The following is a 20,420-nucleotide window of genomic DNA, read 5'->3' on the forward strand; positions in this document are numbered from 1 at the left end:
TCTGAAGTGTAGTTTTTGTTTACCAACTTGAATGTGTTTTTTATAAGGTTTTACGCCAGGACTATTTCCTCGTAATTATCCAGATGAGGGCCGTCAACTCAGGAGCCTGTCCTCACCCCGCCAGCATGGCTTTCTAACGGCCTGTGACTCAGCAAGCCCTTCAAGATGTACTGCTGCAGTTTGGAAATTCAAATTTTGGAAGGTGTTTTTATTTTCTAAATCCTGCCTTTGTCTGAAAGCACAACAGCTCCAAAATCTCTGATTTTCCTGAAGTTTAAACAGAAGCATTCAAGAAACTCAAGCCTAGAGGAAGGCTGTCCCCCTCCCCTCAGCCCCCCAGAACAGTGGGAAAATGCAGCCTTGTTCAAAAACAGCTTCATCTTGATTTTACTCATAGTTTATGCCCCTAACAGGGCTCACTGATGCCTGTATACCATCTTGGTAAGGATTAACAAACCAGGTCTTAGTTCTCTTACAATATTAAAAAGCAAGGTTTTCTTTTTAGCATTAGAGTAAGATCGGCACTGACACCTTCTGGCCACCAGGCGGCGGTGTGTCCACAGGCAGCTCTCAGGGCACCAGGAGAGCCCCTTTGAGCCCATTGTTTTGGCATTTCTGGGTTTAGCTGTATTTTTGACATTCTTGTTTTATTAAAATCTCATTTGGGTCCTAGTATATGATGAGATGGTCTTCAATTAAAACTCATTTTTAATGAGGCCTGAATAAAAGTCACCTAAAAAGTAATGTAAATTCCTTGAAAATACATAATTTAACACACTTTATATATTTGGGGCCTGTGTCTGTAGTAATAGTAACAGTAACAAGCTATATATACTGTTTACTCGATTGGAAGCACGCAGGCCTTGGGCAGCATCTCTCCTCCTTGCTGGGGTTTCCTGAACCTCATTTACCCAGTGGCCCTAACCCCCTAAACCAGCGGCCCTTGCTCTCACATCTGCCTTCCTGCCCGTGGTGTCCTTGGTATTCCGTCGCTGAGTGACTGCAGCAGGAGACAGGAAAGGGCCTCCTCGGGTTTGTCAGGGAGGCGACTCACGAGGAATAGGAGGGGGGCTCGGACACCACACAGGGCACAGATGATACTAAGCCTGAGGCCTGACAGAACAGGGTCAGCATGTATGGGGGCTGGAACTGGGCAGCTTGGTGCTCAGTGGAGTTGGTGACGTGTGACTCAGAATCCAGACCTGGGATCCTGGCCAGAAGGCATGGGTGCAGAGACATGACAAGGGTGCCTGGGCCCCGCACTTGAGAATGGGCCTCACCGACGGGCTTATTCACGGTGGGCGTTCCTTACAGGCAGGGGTAACCATGGGGCCTGTCCTCCTGCTGGGAGTAGCGGGTGGCTGGATGGGCCTAGTCCTCTGACTGCTCCACCCTGTCTGGGCTGGGTGCGTGGCCTTCAGTCAGAGTAATTATCGAGCTCTATCTGTAAGTCAGGTACTGCCCTAGGCTCGGCGGTAAAACCAGGTAAGTCACAGTCTGTGGCTGCAAGAGACAAGCAGGGAGACAGCAGTAAGCCAGGTATCACAGGAGCTTGATGAAGCACAGAGGTCGGCGGCTGTGGCATGTGCTGTGGAGGAGCATCCCACGGGGCTCCTGGGGCGTATGGCCAGTGCTCAGCAAACAGCCTGTCCCTAAGGACTTCTTCTTTTCCAGCTAATAAAAAACCAAACCAGTTGCCATCCAGTGGGTTCTAACCCATGGCGACGTTGTATGGGTCAGAGTAGAACTGTGCTCCCGAGGGTTTTCAGATTTTTTCAGAAGTAGATCACCAGGCCTTTTTTCTGAGACACCGCTGGCTGGATCCGAACCTCCAGCCTTTCAGTTGGTAGCAAAGCACATTAACTGCACCACCCAGGAACTAGCTATTGGGAGATAAACCTAATTTTGAAAATCACTGACATGGGGGCAGTTCTCAAAGTAGATGTTATAAAATTTACTTTGTCCTGGTCACACATCACTGGCTTTCATCAAAATGTCAGACCACCTGGACTGATTGATGCCTTTACTGACCCACCTCCTTTGTGGAGGGGTCTCAGAGTGTGGCCTAAGGACTGCCAGCATCGCTGTCACTTGGGCACTTGTCAGAAACGCAGATTCTCAGGCCCTGCCCCAGACCTGCTGAGTTGGAGGCTCTGGGGCCTAGCGGCCTGTTCTACCAAGCCTCCAGGTGATTGGTGCACGGTCCAGTGTGGGAACTCCCCCTGCTCTCCTTCTTCACAGGCAGTGAAACCAGTCCCTACTCATGGTGACCCCAGGTGTGTCACAGTAGAACTGTGCTCCGCAGGGTTTTCAGTGCTGCTCTTTTGGAAGTAGATCACCAGGCATTTCTTCCAGGGTGCCGCTGAATAGACTGAGAACCTCAAGCTTTGGGTTAGTAGCCGTGCATGTTTACTGTTGGCACCACCTCAGAGTCGGTAGGTTCCCTTCGTCAGTGTCTGGGCTAGGTTTCTTTGTCACCCACCCCTTCCACCCTTTGCCTTCGCTCCTGTCCTCCAGGCGGCTGAGAAGGGACACTGAGAAGGCAGCAGTCAGTGTGGTCCTCAGAGGCCAGCAGAAGAGCCTCGTCCTCTGGGTGTCTGTCAGGGTCCTCACTGGACTCTGCCTGGCAGCTCTTGACGGCTTCATCTGCTCCACCAGGCGAGCTGGTTAAGCCAGCGCTCGCACTGAGATTTGCAGCAGGAGCCCGCTGTACGTGTGAAGTCTGCGCGGAAACGAATCGCCAGAAGCACTTCTGGTGATCATCCCAGTTAATCAGGCCCCGTCCTTCTGGGCGTGGGATCAAGGAGACTTGGATTTTAATGCCAGCTTGGTGGTTAAGCCGCCACTCTGGTGTCCAGCCAGGCAGTGAGTCAGATGGCTTTTCCCCCGGAGGATGCAGTTTTCTGGAGCTTGGTCTTCGGCAGCTGCGGTGGCAGCTGAGCGTGTGCTGTTTCTGTCTTTGCAGGAATGAGCTAGAGCGACAGTTTCTTGAATTGCTCCAGTTCAACATCAACGTTCCTTCCAGTGTTTATGCCAAGTATTATTTTGATCTCCGTTCTCTGGCAGAAGCAAACAACCTGAGCTTCCCCTTGGAGCCCCTCAGCAGGGAGAGGGCTCACAAGCTTGAGGTAAGATGCTTAAAAAAAAAAAAATTTTTTTTTGTTGTTTTGTTTTTTTTGAGTGCATTACTGCAGGTGCATCTTCTGGATACCATAGAAGTGTTTGAGAACAATGATAATTTCTCCTGTTATCATATAAGGACAAGGTGCCCTGGATTGATAGCTGGTCAGTTAATTTAGTTGATTATAATTTTTATGGCCTCTTTTTTTTTCAGTTGTGCTTTAGGTGAAAGTTTACAGAGCAAATTAGTTTCCCATTCAGTAGTTTGCACATAAAGTGTTTCATGGCTTTGGTTTCATTCCCCGCAATGTGTCAGCACTCTCCCCTTTTCTGCCCTGGGTTCCCCATTTTCTTCTTCCTGGTTGTCTACCCTTCCTGCCTTCTCATTATAATTGATTGTTCTAACGGTTACATTCCTCTCAGATGTTATTGTTTATCTCATGTGCTTGTCTCTTGTTTGGCGGGGAGGTGGTGTCCAGGGATGGCTTCATTTCCAGGTCAGAAGTGTGTCTTAGGGCCTAGTCTTACGGGTTCCTCCAGTCTCTGTCAGACCAGAAAGCCTATTCTTTTTTGTGAATTTGATTTATTGTTCTACAGTTCTCTCCTGCTGTGTCCAGGACCCTCTGTTGTGATCCTAGTCAGAGCTGTTGGTAGCGGTGCCAGGCGCCATCTAGTTCTTCTGGTCCCGGGGTAGTATAGGCTGCGGTTCATGTGGTCAGTTAGTCCTTTGGACTATTGCTGCTTTGAGCACTTGGTCTCCTTCACTCTCTTTCACTCCAGTTGGGAAGATACCCGTAGTTGTATCTTAGATGGCCACTCACAAGCTTTCAAGACCCCAGAAGCTACTCCCCAGAGTAGGATGCAAAACATTGTCTTCATGAACTGTGTTGTGCCAGTTGATGTAGATGTCCCCCGCATCTATGGCCTATTATCTTCTAGCCTAGGAGCTTCATATTTTTAATAACTTTTTTAATTGTGGTAAAAACATATTTAACGAAACATTTGCCAATTCACCCTTTTTATGTGTACAATTCAGTGACATTAATTGTGTTCCCCGTGTTGTATAACCATCACCAACATCCATTTCCAAAATTTTTTGTCACTCTTGACAGAAACTCAGTACCCCTTAAGCAGTGACTCCCCCTCAGTTCCTCTCACCTGCCTCTGGTAATCAGTAATAAGGTTTAGTCTCTACGTGTTTGTCTGTTCTAGATATCGTCATAGAAGTGGGGTCATACAGTGTTTGTCCTCTTGAGTCTGACTTGTTTCACTCAGCATAATGATTTCAAGGTTCGTTCATGTCGTAGCATGTATCAGGACTTCTCTTTCTGGCTGAGTAGTATTCCATTGTATGTGTGTTCCACACTGTATCTGTTCATCCGTGGATGGGCATTTAGGCTGTTTCTGCCTCTTGGCTGTTGTGAGTAGTGCTGCAGTGAACACTGGTGTACATGTGTCTGGTTAAGTCCCCGCTTTCACGCCTCTTGGGTCTCTCCCTAGGAGTGCGATTGCTGGGCCGTATTGGAATTCTGTGTTTAACTTTTTGAGGACCACCCAAACTGTTTTCCACAGGGGCTGCACCATTTTACAGTCCCACCAGCAGTGGACAAGGGTTCTAATCCTTGCCAACACTTGTTACTTTGGTTTTTTTTTTCTGATACTAGCCACTCTGCACAGATGCCACAAGTGGATGGCTTTTAAAGGACAGAAATTTATTGTCTCACACTTGAGAAAGCTGGAAGTCCACACTCAGGGCCCGGCTCCAGGGGCCAGTCCTTCCTTGTCTATTTCAGCTTCTGTAGCTGCCAGCACTTCTTTTAGAGACTCTTGGTCCATCACCCGTCTTCCTTTGTCTCCACCTGTCTGTTTGTGTCTGATGTGCCCTTTTTATAACTCACAAATGATTAGATTTAGAACCCACCCTACCTGGGTATGACCTAAGTAACATAACAAAGAAGACATTATTTCCAAGCAAGATCACACACATAGAGGGGCCAGCATTCTTGGGGGGCCACAGTTCAATCCATAACAACCTCCTAGCTGGCCTCCTTGATTTCTCTCTCTCCCCTCCAGCCCGTCCTCTGCACTGCCCCTAGGACCATTTTTCTAAAATGCATTTATGAGTCTCAGAATGTTCACTGATAAACATGCTAGCAGTTTTTCACTGGTTAAGCCAGCCAGCCCAGTGGGGGCAGCCTTTTCAGCCTGGCCCTGGCCACTCTCCCCTTCCCACTCCTTACTGCCCTAGGGTAGCCTTCCCTCAAGCCCTAGTCTCACCCCACCTGTCACCCAGCCCAGCACCATGTGGCTGTGGTTTCCTACCTTCTCTGAGAATGCCCCACCCTTCCTGATGGTTTCCTTCTCCTCCTTCAAGCCCTAGCCTCACCCCACCCCTCACCCAGCCCAGCACCACATGGTCATGATTTTATCTTCTCTTAGAACATCCTGTCCCTCCTGATGGTTTCCTCCTCCTCCTTCAAGCCCTAGCCTCACCTCACTTCTCACCCAGCCCAGCACCACATGGCCATGGTTTTACCTCCTCTTAGAAGGCCTTGTCCCCCCTGACGGTTTCCTCCTCCTCTTTCAAGCCTGGTTCTGCCACCCTTCTTCAGTGAAGAGGATCCCTTTTGGGACCCCAGAAAGACACTCAGCTGCTAGATCTTCTGCGTTCAGTGTGTTTTGAACACACCTCTCTTGTGTGTGTGCCTCTATTATGTTGTTTTGTGTTCAGCTATTGTTTAGTGAGCACCTCCTGAGTACCAGACTCTTTATAAGCACTGAGTGACAGTCATGAACCCCATAGATAGATCCACGCCCTTTCGGAGTTTACCTCTTGGTGGGAGGAGACAGACAATAAACAATAAACGTAATAAATTGGTAGTATGTTAGAAGTTGAGAAAAATAAAAGTGCAGCGGGGTAAGGGAGTTGCTTTATGAAGCAGCCCCCCAAGTAGGTGACATTCACATGGAGACTTGGCCGTGGCAAGGCATGAGGTGCCTAGCCATCTGGAGGAAGGGGCCTCGGGGACAGCAGCCCAGTGTGATGGAGGCCTGGCAGGGAGAGGGGAAATGAGATGGGGCTGAATTCCACAGGCTTTGTGGCGCATGATGATGGGTCTCTGGGTTTTAAGGGGCCATGGTGGGGTTCTGAGCAGAGGACTGATGAGATTGGATGTGACCTTTAAAAGGAGCACTCTGGCTCTAGGGGCAAAGGTGGAAGCAGGGAGACCAGCTGGAAGGGTGACTGCCTCAGTCCAGGTGAGGCACGGTGGGGGTCTGACCAGGGCGGCTGTGGAGGAGGGAAGGCAGGAGAGAGTGGCCGGTGACTTCTGTGCCCCATCCCTTCACGGTGATGGCCACTGTGTCTGTTCCCTGGCCCCTGGCACCACCCCCGGCTTATCACTTAGACTGTAGAAATAAAAAGGCCTCATCTTTGCGTCATCATAAGCAACTCACCCCTATCCTTGGGATAATCTTGTCAAATGTGGAGGTGACCTTGACCAGGACAGACCCTCTGGGCTGAGAGTGGGCTGCCTTGCCTCTGACAGGACAGCTGTCATCCTGCACCTGAGGACAGCCTGGGAGAGCCAGGGAGAGCGGTGGCCGACACTGACCCCAGACAGCCCTGGCCTTGCTCAGGGCCGTGGCAGGCGCTTCACCTACCTTAGGCCTGTGTCCTCACCAGTGACACCCTGCACTTCTGTGATTCCCTCCTGGTCCCTTATTCGCGTCGACTCTTCTTCTCGATCCTTTTCTGCTCCGAAGCTGCCAGTTGCTGCCATATGTGGCACAGCACTAAACTCCTAAGCATTGTGTCTCATCCGAGTTAACAGCATCCCTGTGGGAAAGGCGCTGTCAGTGTCACATTCAGAGAGAAGGTTGCAGGATCTGAGATACAGACACATGCCCAGGATGGCCCACCATGAGGTGGTGGAGCTGGGATTGAGTCCAGGTCTGCTGACCCTAGGCTACACCATCTTCTAATTCTTGCATGTTTTAGGAGTCTTTTCTTAATGAGCCTGTAACCACTGAGGAATCAGGGACTGTGTCTATACAGGTAGTCCTCTGCTTACAGTGGGTTCCCTTCTGACGACTCCATTATAAGTTGGTTCTGATGTAAGCCGTTTACCTGTTTATTTTTTTTTAGTTTTTATTTTTATTGCCTTTTATTATCAGTATCTTTATATATCCAATCTTTGCGTGTCTGCATGGTAACCTCAGCAGATTACACACTGCAACACTATATGCAGTACGTATTACTGACGGTAAGATGCACCCCCAAAACACAGGCAATGGTAAGTGCGGTTCGTGGTAACTCCAGTGCGTCGTAAGTCGAGGACCACCTGTGCTTCCTTTCGTATCCCCTCTGCACCCGGTGCGGATGAGGGCTGTGTGTTGTAGACTCCACAGGGGCAGAGTGTGTCTGCTCTGCTCACCACCGTGTCCTCGGTGCCTGGACAGTGCCTGGCACACTCAGATGGTGAGTGAGTGCACAAGACACGCTTAGGGGGTGCAGAGCTCTGACCTGCCTTCTCTCTCTGCCCTCAGGCCATCTCTCGGCTATGCGAGGACAAGTACAAGGACTTGAGAAGACCCACACGGAAGCGGTCAGCCAGTGCTGACAACCTAACTCTGACGCGGTGGTCCCCGGCCATCATCTCCTAACAGTGACCTCCTTCGTGAAGGACTGCTTCCATCCCTCCACTTTCTCCGTTAGTTTGAGAAAAGACAAGACTTGGGGTGGTTTTTGTTTTTGCCTTTGTTTTTGCCTTCCCTTTTCTCTTTCTTTTTTTTAATTCGTAGCTCCATCAGACCATGTCAGCGACGCCTCCGCGCTGTGGCTGCCTGCAGCGAGGCTTCGGGGAAGCGAAGTCAGTGTTCCGGAAGTCCCGTTTCAAGCCTTTCCCTCATCGTCATTGACGGCATTTCCTTTGTGGAGGAAGCACTGACTCTAATCCCGGAGGAGGAAATAAAGGAGAGGAGGAGGAGTGTAGAGGCAGGGAGAAGTGTCTGAGTGCTTTGCCACCTCCTGAGTCCGCCGTCTCCTCAGTAGGTCAGTACAACGTGAAAAGAAAGCCTAGATAAGCAGGTTTGGACGTGCATTAACGAAACCGAGTGGCCATGTTTTAGCACAACCTCTTTGGATCAGTATGTTCTGTGAGACTTCTTGCGTTCCTTCTTGCTGCTTATTTTGGGTCTGGGGGATTTTTGTCTGTTTTCATCCTGTTTTGGTTTTGGTCCCACAGAGCAGAGAGTCTAGTTTGTACCCACTTTGGCACAGACCTCCAAATAGATAGTACTGGTTGCTCCTCTCCGCACTCTTGCTGCGAGCTGTCTTCTGAGCTTTCAACCTCACAAGTGGGACGCGCTTGCTGTGTGTCTGTACCCTTTAGATGATCTACTCTGTCTTCAACAGTGACAAAATTAACTTGACTGTAGTGCTGAACCAAAAGTACCCCTTCCCCCACCATATCCTTCACCCCAAGAAGATTCTAGATCACACGGGTGCTTGTGCCTTCATGTTTTCTCGCAGCTGTTTTCTCTGACCTGAAGTTGTTAAAAAGTCAGTCAGACTTTGTGGGCCGAAGGAAACAGTGTGCCGCAGACGGTCCCTTCTGGATGAGATGTGTTTTTCAGGTGTTTTCCTGAAGTCACTGAGAAGGAGCCATTTTTTTGTACACCCTGCCTAGTTCATTACTCCACGTTCATGTCCATTGTTGCAAGCAATATTCTTCTCAATTTTTATATGTTTACTTTAAATCAAAGTTAAGTCTATTTGTATAAAATTTTTTAAAAATCTAAAATGAAAAAAAAAAAAAGGCAACAAAAAAACAAGGGTGGGTGGGTATTCCCATGGGAAGATCATAGAAGAGCAAAATGTTCGTATTTACCAAGGTATTTTTCACAGAATGATTGAATAAAAAACTCAGCTTGCATTTCTCATTGTGGGTGCTTAGAGAAGTTACATGAAATTCAAACTGTGAAGGTTTATGCGTCATTGTTACCGTACTTTGTTCATTTTCTGACCATCCCTGATTTCCTTACGGGTTAGATAAGGATCTTTTCTATCAAGTCATGTAAAAGGGTTCACGGTATAATGTCAAAGAGTAAATTTGATATTAAATCTCAGAATCTGAGTCATTGAAGCATATATTGCTTTTTTTTTTCTTTTTTGCGTATTTTCCTAGGTCACATGACAGGTTTCTGGGTTTCTTTCTTTTTCAAGTGTCCATGATACAAGGGGCAGCAGATGGTCTGTGTTTCACCTTACTCTTCTGTGGGCTTGGAAAACTATGGAATCGTATATTAATTAGTCTTGATGACCCTGAAATCATACATCTGATCCCAAAACTTTGCCTTCCTCTGAATGAAACATGCCTTGGAAAATGGAAGGCACTCGAAGAGTTGAAATACGAATAACACCAAACCAGCATATCTAGTCAGGTTTAACTTAAATGAAATTTGTATCATGTATAAACTTCACTGTTTGGGTTAGAAATACTCTCAAGTTCTTTCTGGCCTAACATTTGAAAAGCAAACAAGTAAAATAGAAAAACTTAATTACCTTTCCATTGTAATTGTCTTGATAACGCTCTTTGTGAGTACCAAAATGAGTTTCTCTCTTCAAGTAAGAGTCAGATTTAGAACTTTAAATAGAGCTCTAAAAATGTAGAAACTATCGTTTTATACTCCCTAATCTCTATAGCTTAAAAAGGGACATATTTTCATAGCAGAATATGAATTACCTCTCAAGCATAATTCATTCTTCTCGTTGTGTCACGTGTCTTATTTTACCATCCATTTCAGGAAAGAGACTCTGCTGCCTTGATAGCAGACATCTTATTTTTATCCCTTTTATTTGAATGAAGAGATTTGAAAATTGAATTATGTAAATATTTCAATGCATCTGCTATTATTTTGTGGAGTTTATTAAACTACTTTAAAAAGTTGTATAGTCTATTTATTGTATGTATGTACATACAGTCTGATACTTAAAATTTAAAGTGGATTCCGTCAAACCTGGCTCAGTCCTGTTTAGACGATTATCGTTTTAGCCTTGTGCACTGGACTCTACCTCTGTATAGGAAGACTTTCCACATTCATTCATTAGTATTGATTCTGTATTAACTGGGTTATGTTTCTTGCACTAAGGATTTTTAAAACTACTGTAAGCGTAGATTGGAATTCTTGTTTTGAAGTATGAATCACTTGACACATAGCTAGATACTTTAGGTTCCTTTAATTTTTTTCTACATGATGATGAAGACTTACTTTTGTTCTCTGGTTTGTTCTAAGTTTGCCAAAAAAAAAAAAAAAAAAAGTACAGTACCTATTGATAAATCGTAGTGACTGTAATTTGTTTGCAAGGTGATTCAATACCCTACATTAAAGCCGGATTGCTATTTAGGAACACATTGTCTTAGTGTAGTTTTTGAATGGAGAGTTTTCGTCATGAAAGAAGCAAACCACACAACTTGTTGGCTTTTAATTTTAGAGTTGACTTACAAAATAGAAGTCATTGGGAGCATACACACACACACACTATATATATATATATCCCAATGAATTTCTTTATTTCACTTTTTTTTTGACTGTGGAAAGGGACAGAAGTCAGGAGTTTTAAACCAACTTGGAGGGCAAGATATAAGAGATTCTACCAAAATCCAACACGTCCTCCCATGCCTTAATGCATTAAATGGGGCTGGTGCAAGAGGCCTTCAGACACGTCATCCGTCTCTTCTCCTGGGCTGACTCTGTCGAACTCCTTCACTTGTTGGCAGGGGCACCTCCTTTTTGAGGTTTCCCTTGGTTCTGGGGATTGCATTCTCAGCTGACTGCACAGAGCAGACTTCTGGGAGTGATGGATTCCACACACACCCACCCCGCTTTTGGTAACCTCTCGTCTGGTGCCATATTTTACAGCTTTAATTCTTTTTTAATAACAAAGTAAAATTCTTGGTTTATTGTAGGTACTTAAGCGTTAACATATAAATAAATAACACAGAACAAATAGTGCCTGCCTTCCTGTTGCGTTCTTTTGAGTGTTATGTTGAAAAATTCAGGTTTTATGGACACTGAGTGAACCAGTTCTTTGCAAGTGAAGTGGTAGAACAATCTTGAGCAATTCACAAAAGCATGAGAAGTACTTCAAGACTTCCAACAACGGAGATTGATGCCTGATAGAGACCTAATGGAGTGCTTCTATATCAATAACCTAGGTAGATAGATAGGTGCCAAGGAATAGGCTCTGACTCGTGTCAACCCTTGTACAACAAAACTAAGTGTTGCCCAGTCCTGTGTCACCCTCACAATTACCGGCATATTCGAATCCATCCTCTTGTCCCACATTTGAAGTAACTTAGTTATAGAAACAAGTCCTCATGGCTGCACTGAGGGTCTCGCCCTCTCCCTCACCCTCGCTGGCCCTTTACTTCACCAAACATGGCGTCCACCTCCAGCGATAGACCCCTCAGGGCCATGTGTCCAAAGCAAGCGTGTTGAACGGTGTCCTGTTGTGATCCATAAGGTTTTCATTGGCTCATTTCCACAAGTAGGACAACAGGCCTTTCTTCCTAGTCTGCCTTATTCTGGAAGCTCTGCTGAAACCTGTCCACCATGAGTGACCCTGCTGGCATTTGACATACTGGTGGCATAGTGTCTAGCATCATAGCAGCACGCAAGCCTCCACAGTACAATAAACTGGTAGGTGGTGAGTTCATACCCCATTTTATCTTAAATCACTATCTCCCTTGGCTTCACTGGAGTCCACATCTCAAGACTTAAATTGGGAGGACCTCACAGACATGGATCGTCTTTTGAAAAGCCAACTACAGAAAGCCCCTGCCCTTGATGAAAAGCAGAAGAAGATAGAAACAAGCCTTGAGCTGAGATAGGAAAAGAATACTTAAGTACTGAGTTGGGTTTTATGTGTTAGGCTATATGGACTCCCAGGAGGGTCCTACGAACAACTTCATTAAGGTCATGATTTGCTGTTTCTTGAGTCAAGTACCGCCTTAGTTTGCACCAGAAAGTCATCCCGCCCCCTCAGGTGTCAAAAAGGCCAGGATGGAGGTTAGGGAGACGCATAAAAGGGCTCTCAGTCAAAACTGAGGATGGCATTTGGACCTGACCAGGCCAGCTGACACCTTCCCAGATTTTCCTGTTAGGTGTTCCTATTAAATGTGTACATGTGATGGTCCTGACAGACCCACGGTGCCACTTCGTGTTTGAACATTTCTGCAGGAGTGTCAGTGATCAACACAGGGACGATCTGCTTGCATTCATGTCGAGGAGAAGTCACTGAGAGCCATTGCGTATTTGCATTGCTGCAAGTCCAAGCCATGACTAAGCTCCCAGGTAGTGATTTATCTGGGCAACTGTTTACGTCTGTTGTAGATCCTCATGGGAACAGTTCTGGAAGAACCTGCTACAGTAAGAAACTAAAGCATGTATTTGACCAGGTGGTGGTCAGATTTTATAGGTTTCAGGGATCTTTCCCCTTTAGTGACTTGGGGAGGAAGCTTTATTCCTTTTAAGAACTTTCTGTTTCTATAAGTTATTTCGAATGTGGGGCAAAAGAACAGCATTTCAAAATAAGTACAATTTTGGCACAGATATTAAATGTAATTAGAATCTATGGATAACATTATGTTGGTATTGATCTGTATTGTGACAGAACCGTGGTTTTCAGTCTCAATCCAGAATGAACTTGCTCTGTGATCTTGGGCAAATCCCTTCACCTCCTGGACCTCTCGGTTAATGTGGCTGTTACTTGATTTTGCCTACCTCTCTAGTATCTTGTGGTGAGGGCTTTAGGGATGAAAGTATGCCGTGAAAGTATGGGAAAACACTTTGAAGAAGAATAAAGCTGTATCCAAATGCTTGCATTCACAGCACCACTGATGGATTTGGTGATGAGGCAGGGGCCACCCACTGCCATCGAATGAGGCCCTAAGTGTTGCCTCCTGGTAGAGGAGCTGTTAAAAGGGAAGGGAGACTGTTACAAGACAAAAAGTGTGGAAGGCCGGGACTGAGTTTGCAGAGGCAGGCTGGGAGAGCCAGAGCAAGGCGGGAGGTGAGGGCAAGAGGTGTGCTCAGCAGGAGAGAGCCCGGTTCAGCGAGACTTTGGCTGGAGAGGAGCAGAAAAGTTGAGAAGCACCAAGTTTATTTCAGGTGGCTAGGAGGAGAGAGGAAACCCTGGTGGTGTAGTGGTTAAGTGCTACGGCTGCCAACCAAAGGGTCGGCAGTTCGAATTCGCCAGGTGCTCCTTGGGAACTCTATGGGGCAGGTCTACTCTGTCCTATACGGTTGCTATGAGTCGGAATCTACTCGACGGCACTGGGTAGGAGAACTTCTAGAATGAACCACGGCGTGGAAAAAGTGTCCTGAACTTCTGGGACCGAGAGGACCCTGACCGCATAGGCCTTGGAACAGGAAACAATACAGTAAGCCTGGTTGTTTTATTGGCTTGGCTGATGCCCACGCACCCGGTAGTGTGGCTGTGTTTGTAGTTCACTAGCCATGAGTGGAGAGCAGGGTCAGAAGCCCCACTGCTTCCATGGAAACTGCCTTCCGGGACTTCTTGGATGCTCAGTGACTTTTTTGCCCCATAGATTCCCCTCAGTGTTTATATGACAGAGTTTAGCAGTAATCAGTTCAGGAATTGTCCCCTCTCTGGGAATGTGTAAGAAATGACTTGTCTTAAATTCAGCGGTCTGGTCGGAGCCGGAGAAGCACCTTACCTTGTATCTTCAGCGCCCGTTTTGCAGATCAGGATTTGTCTTCTCGGTGCAGCCTGCCATCTGGCGGTAAACCAAGGTCATTGCAAACAGCGCAGCGCAGGGCACGTGTTTAATCCGGGAGGTGGGGGGAGCTTGCTATTTTCTGACTGTCGAAAAGGGAAAACTCTTCGTATTGTTTTCACCGCATGTCTCACTCGGATTCTGAACATTCTCTCCTCAGTGTTTCTCACATCACTGTCATTCCACACTCTTCTTTAAGGCCAGCACCTCGTAAAAGACAAGCAGAAGCCGAGCTGGGAGTGTCTCTGGGGAAACTGGTTTTTTCCAGGGTTCCCTTCTCAGGAATGGTGGCCACTGGCAGATACAGCTGTTTCCGGTGAAGGACATGGGTGTCCAGATCGCAGCCACCGTCCCCATGCCTTCGCTGGGTATATTCTCATGCAGCTGAATGTTCACCTTTCCCCCAGGTGGGCTTTACCGGACCTTGTGTGAGTCCTGGTCCCCTCTGGTGGACACAGAAAATCTTCAAACAGTGAAGTTGGAATATGATGGTTGTTTGCTGCCATTGAATCAGTTGTGACTCTTGGCAACCCCACGTGGAGTAGTATGAACACTGCCCGATCCTGTGCGTCTTTGTGATCATCGCTGTATTTGTTTCCTTTTTTGTGGCCGTTGTCTTAATCCATCTCATTGAGAGTTCCCTTATTTTTGTTGACCAGTTTACCAGACATGATTTCCTTCTCCAGAAACCAGCCTCTCCCGATGACTCATCCAAAGTAAGCGAGTCGAAGTCTCAGACAATATTCTGTGATCCCTGGGGTTTTCACTGGCTAGTTTTCAGAAGTAGGTCACCAGGCCTTTCTTCCTAGTCTGTCTTAGTCTGGAAGTTCTGCTGAATCCTGTTCACCAGAGGTGACCCTGCTGATATTTGAAATACTGGTGGCATAGCTTGCAGCATCACAGCAACATGCAAGCCACCACGGCACAACAAACTGATACAGGTGGTGCTGCCTCGAGAAGGGTCTTGTAAATGGTGCTGCCTCCTTGGTGTCAACCACAGACCAATGTTTGTCCTTCTCGTATCTACAGGCCAAAAGCTCAGGAAGACCACACTCGGAAGAGATACAGCGATCTCGCTCCTTACATGTAGCATTTCTCATCCAGGCCTTGAGTGGAAAACACAACCATCTCCAAGCTTTTCAAACCAGCCCCTGCTTGCCAGCTCCCTGGGAGTCTACTTTTAAGAATTTGCTTTTTAGAGGACTGAAAGAGTTGGGGTCCACCCCATAGAGAGGTAGCATGTGGTAAAAAGATGTACCATAGGGATTCAGGACACTTGGTACTAGCTCTCGCCCTGGAGGGTGTTGGGTATATGGTCTGGCAAGTCTCACAGCTCTGCTGGGTTCTGGGTTCTTTCATCTTTAACATGAAGAGATGTGTCACTCTCTAGATCACCCTAAGATTCTTTCCACCCCAAACATTCAGTTGTTAGAGGACTGATTTACTTACTCTGGGATTTCCAGTAGCAAGCGGTCCTGGGGATTATTAACAATTCACACATTTTTACCATGTCGTGGGCACGAATGAATCTGAATATCTGAACCTACCTTTGGCAATAAAAACGAATAGAAGGTGCCTCTTAAACATCGTTTTTTTCCGCAGGCGCTCATGGGGTACTACAAGCATATAATGTTATATACTGGTGTTCTTCAAGTATCATGAAGTTAACGGATTGCTACCGCGAAACTCTTGGAGAAACAACCGAAAAATAAAACCAGAAAGAATTCAGTAAGATGGCAAGTTACAAGAGCACTATAAAAAAATGGATGGCTTTCCAGCATTCCAGCAATAGCCAGTTGGAGAATATAATGAAGAAAAGATGCCATTCAAAATAGCCACAAAGTGTTCACAGGATACCCGACACTGCCAAGGCCCTTCACAGGTATTACTTCAATCGTCATGATGGTTCTGTGTGGTAGCTGCCATTACTGTTAGCTTGTGATCAAGGCCCATAGCTAGCAAGTGGAAAAGCCAGAAAGCACAGCCCGTCTTTACTCACTGTGCTGTACGGCCCTTCACTGCCATTCGTTAGGAATAAACTTGTCAAGAAACACCCAAGACTAAAGAAAGAAAATGCTAAAACTTTACTGGCAGCCGTCAAAAAAGACCTGAATGAAAGAGACGGCCATTTTCCAGAATGGGGAGTCACCTTATTGTAAAAATACCATTTCTCCCCTTGGCCCAATGTTCTCTGAGTACACCGAGTTCAGTCCCAGAGTAGGACTTCTCCCCGGCTGTGACTTCCATCTAGCAATGTTTTCCCCTAGAAGTTTGCCTCACTCATTCTTCTCACTCATAGCCGCTTAAATGTCACCTCCTCCAAGTAGCCTTCTCTGACCCCTGGCCCCGTGTTACTCTCCCATCGACCTGCTTTAATCCTTTGCAGAGCTCTCTTCACTGTGGCTTCTCCTGTTGGTGTGTTTACTGTCCTGCTGCTGCCCCGGCACCACTAGTGCTCGGCTGCGCCCAGCTCTCAGCCCTTGCCCAGCTCTTTTGTTGTTGCCATAGAGTTGGCTCTGACTCAGGGCAACCCTACGTACAACAGGACAAAACATGGCTCCTGCACCATCCTCGTGGTCTTTGGCATGCTTGAGTCCATGGTTGCCACCACTGTGTACTTTGAGTGACTTCCGACCTAGGAGCCTCACCTTCCAGCGCTGTATGGGACAATGTCCTGTTGTGATCCATAGGGTTTTCACTGGCCAATTTTCAGAGGTAAATCACCAGGCCCTTCTTCCTAGCCTGTCCTAGTCTGGAAACTCCGCTGAAACCTGTCCACCGTGGATGACTCTGCTGGTATTTCAAATACTGGTGTCATAGCTTCCAGCTTCATAGCAACACACAAGCCACCACAGTACAGCCAACTGACAGATAGGTGGTGGTGGCCGCACTCTTCAGGGCTCAACAAGTGTGAGAGAGTGAGGGGGTGAGTGAAAGGCAGACTGCAGAAGCTCAGAGGATTCGAGCAGAAGTTAAGCCATGAAGATGGACGGCCATGAGGAAAGAAGTAGGACTTCAACTGGGTGTGTGTGCCATGTGCGTAAATGAGAAGGAAAGGAATACCACTGCAGGGGTGTATGAGCCCAGGTGCCAGATAGAAATGGACTCCCTCTCTGTCTCTGCCTTTCTCTGCCTTGACACTGCGGAGGGGCAGTGTGGGGGAGAGACCAGTCTCCACAGAGATGTAATTAGTGAAATAGTAGGAAATAGAGACCTTTTTATGGAAGACTTTGGAAGTCAACTAGGGAGGTTTGGACAGTCTCATTCAATCTACTTGCCTTAAACATAACTGTGTCCCCGCCTTCCCCCCACCCCGCCCAAAAATATGATACTGATCCCTTATATTTGGGGGCATTTCCAATTACAAAACATTGTCACTCATCTCTTCAGCCACCCCATGATGTAGAGGAGCAGATGGCCTGCCCGTTGCTTCCCAGACAGAGCTCCGGTTCAGGAAGGCTGCGTGCCTTGGCAGAGGTCACGTAGTCAGCAACCAAGAGGTCTTCCAGTTACTCTGCAGATGCCACCAAGGCAGCGACACCTGCACACGTAAATCTCCAGTGGTGTCATCCCGGGAAAAGAGACAGCTGCAAGATTTCAGCTTTTAAAAAAATACTTCACAAAAAATCTGCTTATAAGTACGAATGGTGTGCTGGGACTCCGTTATTTTTATGGTTGCTAAATTCAGAGACCACACAGATGGTGGATCTGCCCTGTTTACAGGCATTTTATAGAAATCTAGGAGTTGTTATTGGAAATTGCCGACTGGCTGCTCTGCACCAGGACTCCGTCCTCAGTGTGTTAGAGAACCTGGGAACTCGGGAATTTCCTAGGTAGTCACCACCTGCCTCTCCCCTCCCCTGGCCCCACGGCCTCTGCTTCAGCAGGTATAGTTTCTGCTTGACTGTGGGTTTGTTTTTCATTCTGTTTTGTTTTCTGTACTTGGAATTTCTCAGTTTTAAATTTGATCTTGCAAACATTTAAGAGGTACTTTCTTCTCCCCTTCCTCTTCCTGCCACTCTCCTGCTGATCCAATGTACTCTAGGGCAAAAATTGCCCAGCCCATGACTTTCACTGGCTATCTTAGTACGGATTGTTCTTTGTCATTATTCATGTCTCAGCTCAAAAGTCATCTCTTCAGAGACCTTTTCTGGCCAGCTCAGCTAAAGTAGCACCAATCCCTACTCCCCACCCCATCACTCATTGGTACCCCTAATTCTAAACTACTTTCATATTATCTGAAAGTACCCAGCTTATTTACTTATGGTTTAAATGGTCTGTCTCCCCATCGAAGGAAGAGCCTACCCCTCTTCTACTGAATTTATTGCTTGCTAAGCAAGGGACAGCTTTTATCTCATATGGGATGTTGGAAAACATGCAGCTCAGGGATTTCAGTACCTGGGGTGTTCAGGGTTTGGTTGACCATTAGCTATGGAACCTCTCTGCCTGACCCTGGCTATGATGTGAAGTTCTCCTTGATCGATGAGTATGGGTTTAAAGCCTGTTCTAATACAGGGTTGCTATGGTGCCTGTTGCTCTGTCCAAATAACAGCCAGTACTTCCTCCAGGCTAGAAACTTATTATCTTCCACCCCACCCATAAGATCATAGAACCAAAACCAAACCAGTTGCTGTCAAGCCTATTCCAATTCAGGGCCATGTCATGTGTGCACAGTAGAACTGCACTCTGTAGAGTGTCCAAGAAGTAGATCCCCAGGCCTGTCTTCTGAGGCCCTTAGGGATGGGTTTAACCACCAACTTTTTGGTTCATGGTTGAGTGCTTAACCATGTGTGCCACCCAGAGACTCCCATAGGACCGTAAGCTTTATGAAATCAAGGATATTCTGTCTTGAAACGTATTTGTTGAATGGATGAGTGAATAAAATAACTAATGGAGGACGGGACTCAGCTTCTATGCTGGGAGGTCTTGAGAAATCTGAACTTTGAAGGACTGAATGAAGAAGATGAAAGACGGAGGAAATTTACCTCTTAAGTAAACTTTGTTCTAGAGGGCAGAACTGGAGCTAGTGGTCAGGAAAAGTTACAGACATAGATTTCTGCTCCGTGTAAGGAAGGACCTTCTAAGAGTTATGGCTATCTGGAGGTGGAAATGGCAGCCTTGTCTTGAAGTCAGCTGAAAAGAGTGATAGGAGTCTGACTCTCCCACTAAATAAGTAGGAGACCTGATTTTCTCAAAAGTCCTATGGGTTGGATCACCTGGTCAAAGGCAGTATTTGCTCTCTTTTCTAAGTGAGGTACTGTTATGGATTCCAAAGATATGTTGAAGTCCTGACGCCGATACCTGTGAATATGACCTTGTTTGGAAACAGGGTCATCGAAGATGTTATCAGTCAGCATGAGATCTCACTGAAGTAGGGTGGGTTCTAACCCTGTATGAGAGGTGTCCTTAGAAAAGAGGATAGAGACACAAAGACAGACACGGAGGGAAGACGGGCCTGCGAGGACACATGTCCAAGCCAAGGAACGCCTGGCACTACCGGAAGCTAGGACTGAGCAACGACGGTAGCAGCCGTTGTTGTTGGCTGCTGTTGAGTCAGCTCCGGCTCACAGCCACCTCAGTGTAAGAGAACAGTGCATTGCCCAGTCCTGCGCCGTCTTCACGGTACTGAATACTAATTAAAATATTTTCCAGTCCATTGCCTCATTCCGTATCCCAGCTCATTAATTCACAGCACCTTCTTCCGACTCTACCTTCGTGTCCCAATAAATGGGGGCTTTGAAAGATTCGCTAGCTGGTCTTGAGCCAGGCATATTGCACATGAAATTGTAAATTTGTGCTTGAAATTTTTAGCTCCGATTACAAAGTGTTATCTCACTCAGTACTTGAGAGCAGAAATTGCTCAAAATAAAGCATACTCAGATCCTTTATTTTATTTTTTCCACTAGGGGACTTTTACTTTTGCAAGTTGCTTGATTTATCTCTTTCTGAAACTTTTTTGAAAGCTAATATTGTGTTACAAACAGAAACCGTAGAGCCATTGCTTCAAACTTTAACACTAACAAGGCAAGAGGGTCTCCATATCCGTCCACGACTGTTGTCTCCCTAGGCCCATTCTTTTCATAGTTTACAGAGAACACGTACCCCTGCAGGAAGTATATGCCCCTGACACCCAGTTAGCCCGATTTTAGGCAACATCAAGCTCATCCCGCTGCTGTCTCCGACCGGGGTCCACGGCCTTTGCTCGTTGTTGTTAGCTGTCGAGGACTCAGCCCCAACTCCTAGCAACCCTGTCGGAATCACCAGGCCTTTCTTCCTAGGCTTAGCCTGGAAACTCTGCTGAAAGTTGTTCAGCATCACAGCACCACACAAGCCTCCACTGACAGATGGGTGGTGGCTGCTCTTGAGGTGCACTGGCTGGGAATAGAACTCGGGCCTCCAGCATGGCAGGCGGGGACTCTACCACTACCGCACCCATTGCCCCCGTTTCACCTGAGTCTCAGTGATCACTACCACTCTTGGAACCAAATACTGGGGAAA

At 46.8% G+C, this 20,420-nt stretch overlaps 2 protein-coding genes across 2 annotated transcripts in view; both read left to right on the plus strand.

The window, feature by feature from the left end:
• The window catches only part of CCNY (cyclin Y), a 258,996-nt gene extending 248,926 nt beyond the window's left edge, over positions 1-10,070 (plus strand). Inside the window, exons 9-10 of the mRNA XM_049885058.1 lie at positions 2,966-3,128; positions 7,669-10,070. Of these exons, the coding sequence (XP_049741015.1) occupies positions 2,966-3,128; positions 7,669-7,785 (280 nt within the window). The 3' untranslated portion in view covers positions 7,786-10,070. The remainder of the gene's footprint in view (positions 1-2,965; positions 3,129-7,668) is intronic.
• Positions 10,071-11,161: 1,091 nt separating this feature from the next.
• Positions 11,162-20,420, plus strand: part of GJD4 (gap junction protein delta 4) — a 48,870-nt gene continuing 39,611 nt past the window's right edge. The window contains exon 1 of the mRNA XM_049885047.1: positions 11,162-15,804. The gene's annotated coding sequence lies outside the window, so the exon portion shown is untranslated. The remainder of the gene's footprint in view (positions 15,805-20,420) is intronic.

This window comes from Elephas maximus, chromosome 4 (genome assembly GCF_024166365.1).
Source record: "Elephas maximus indicus isolate mEleMax1 chromosome 4, mEleMax1 primary haplotype, whole genome shotgun sequence".
Lineage (NCBI taxonomy): Eukaryota > Metazoa > Chordata > Mammalia > Proboscidea > Elephantidae > Elephas > Elephas maximus.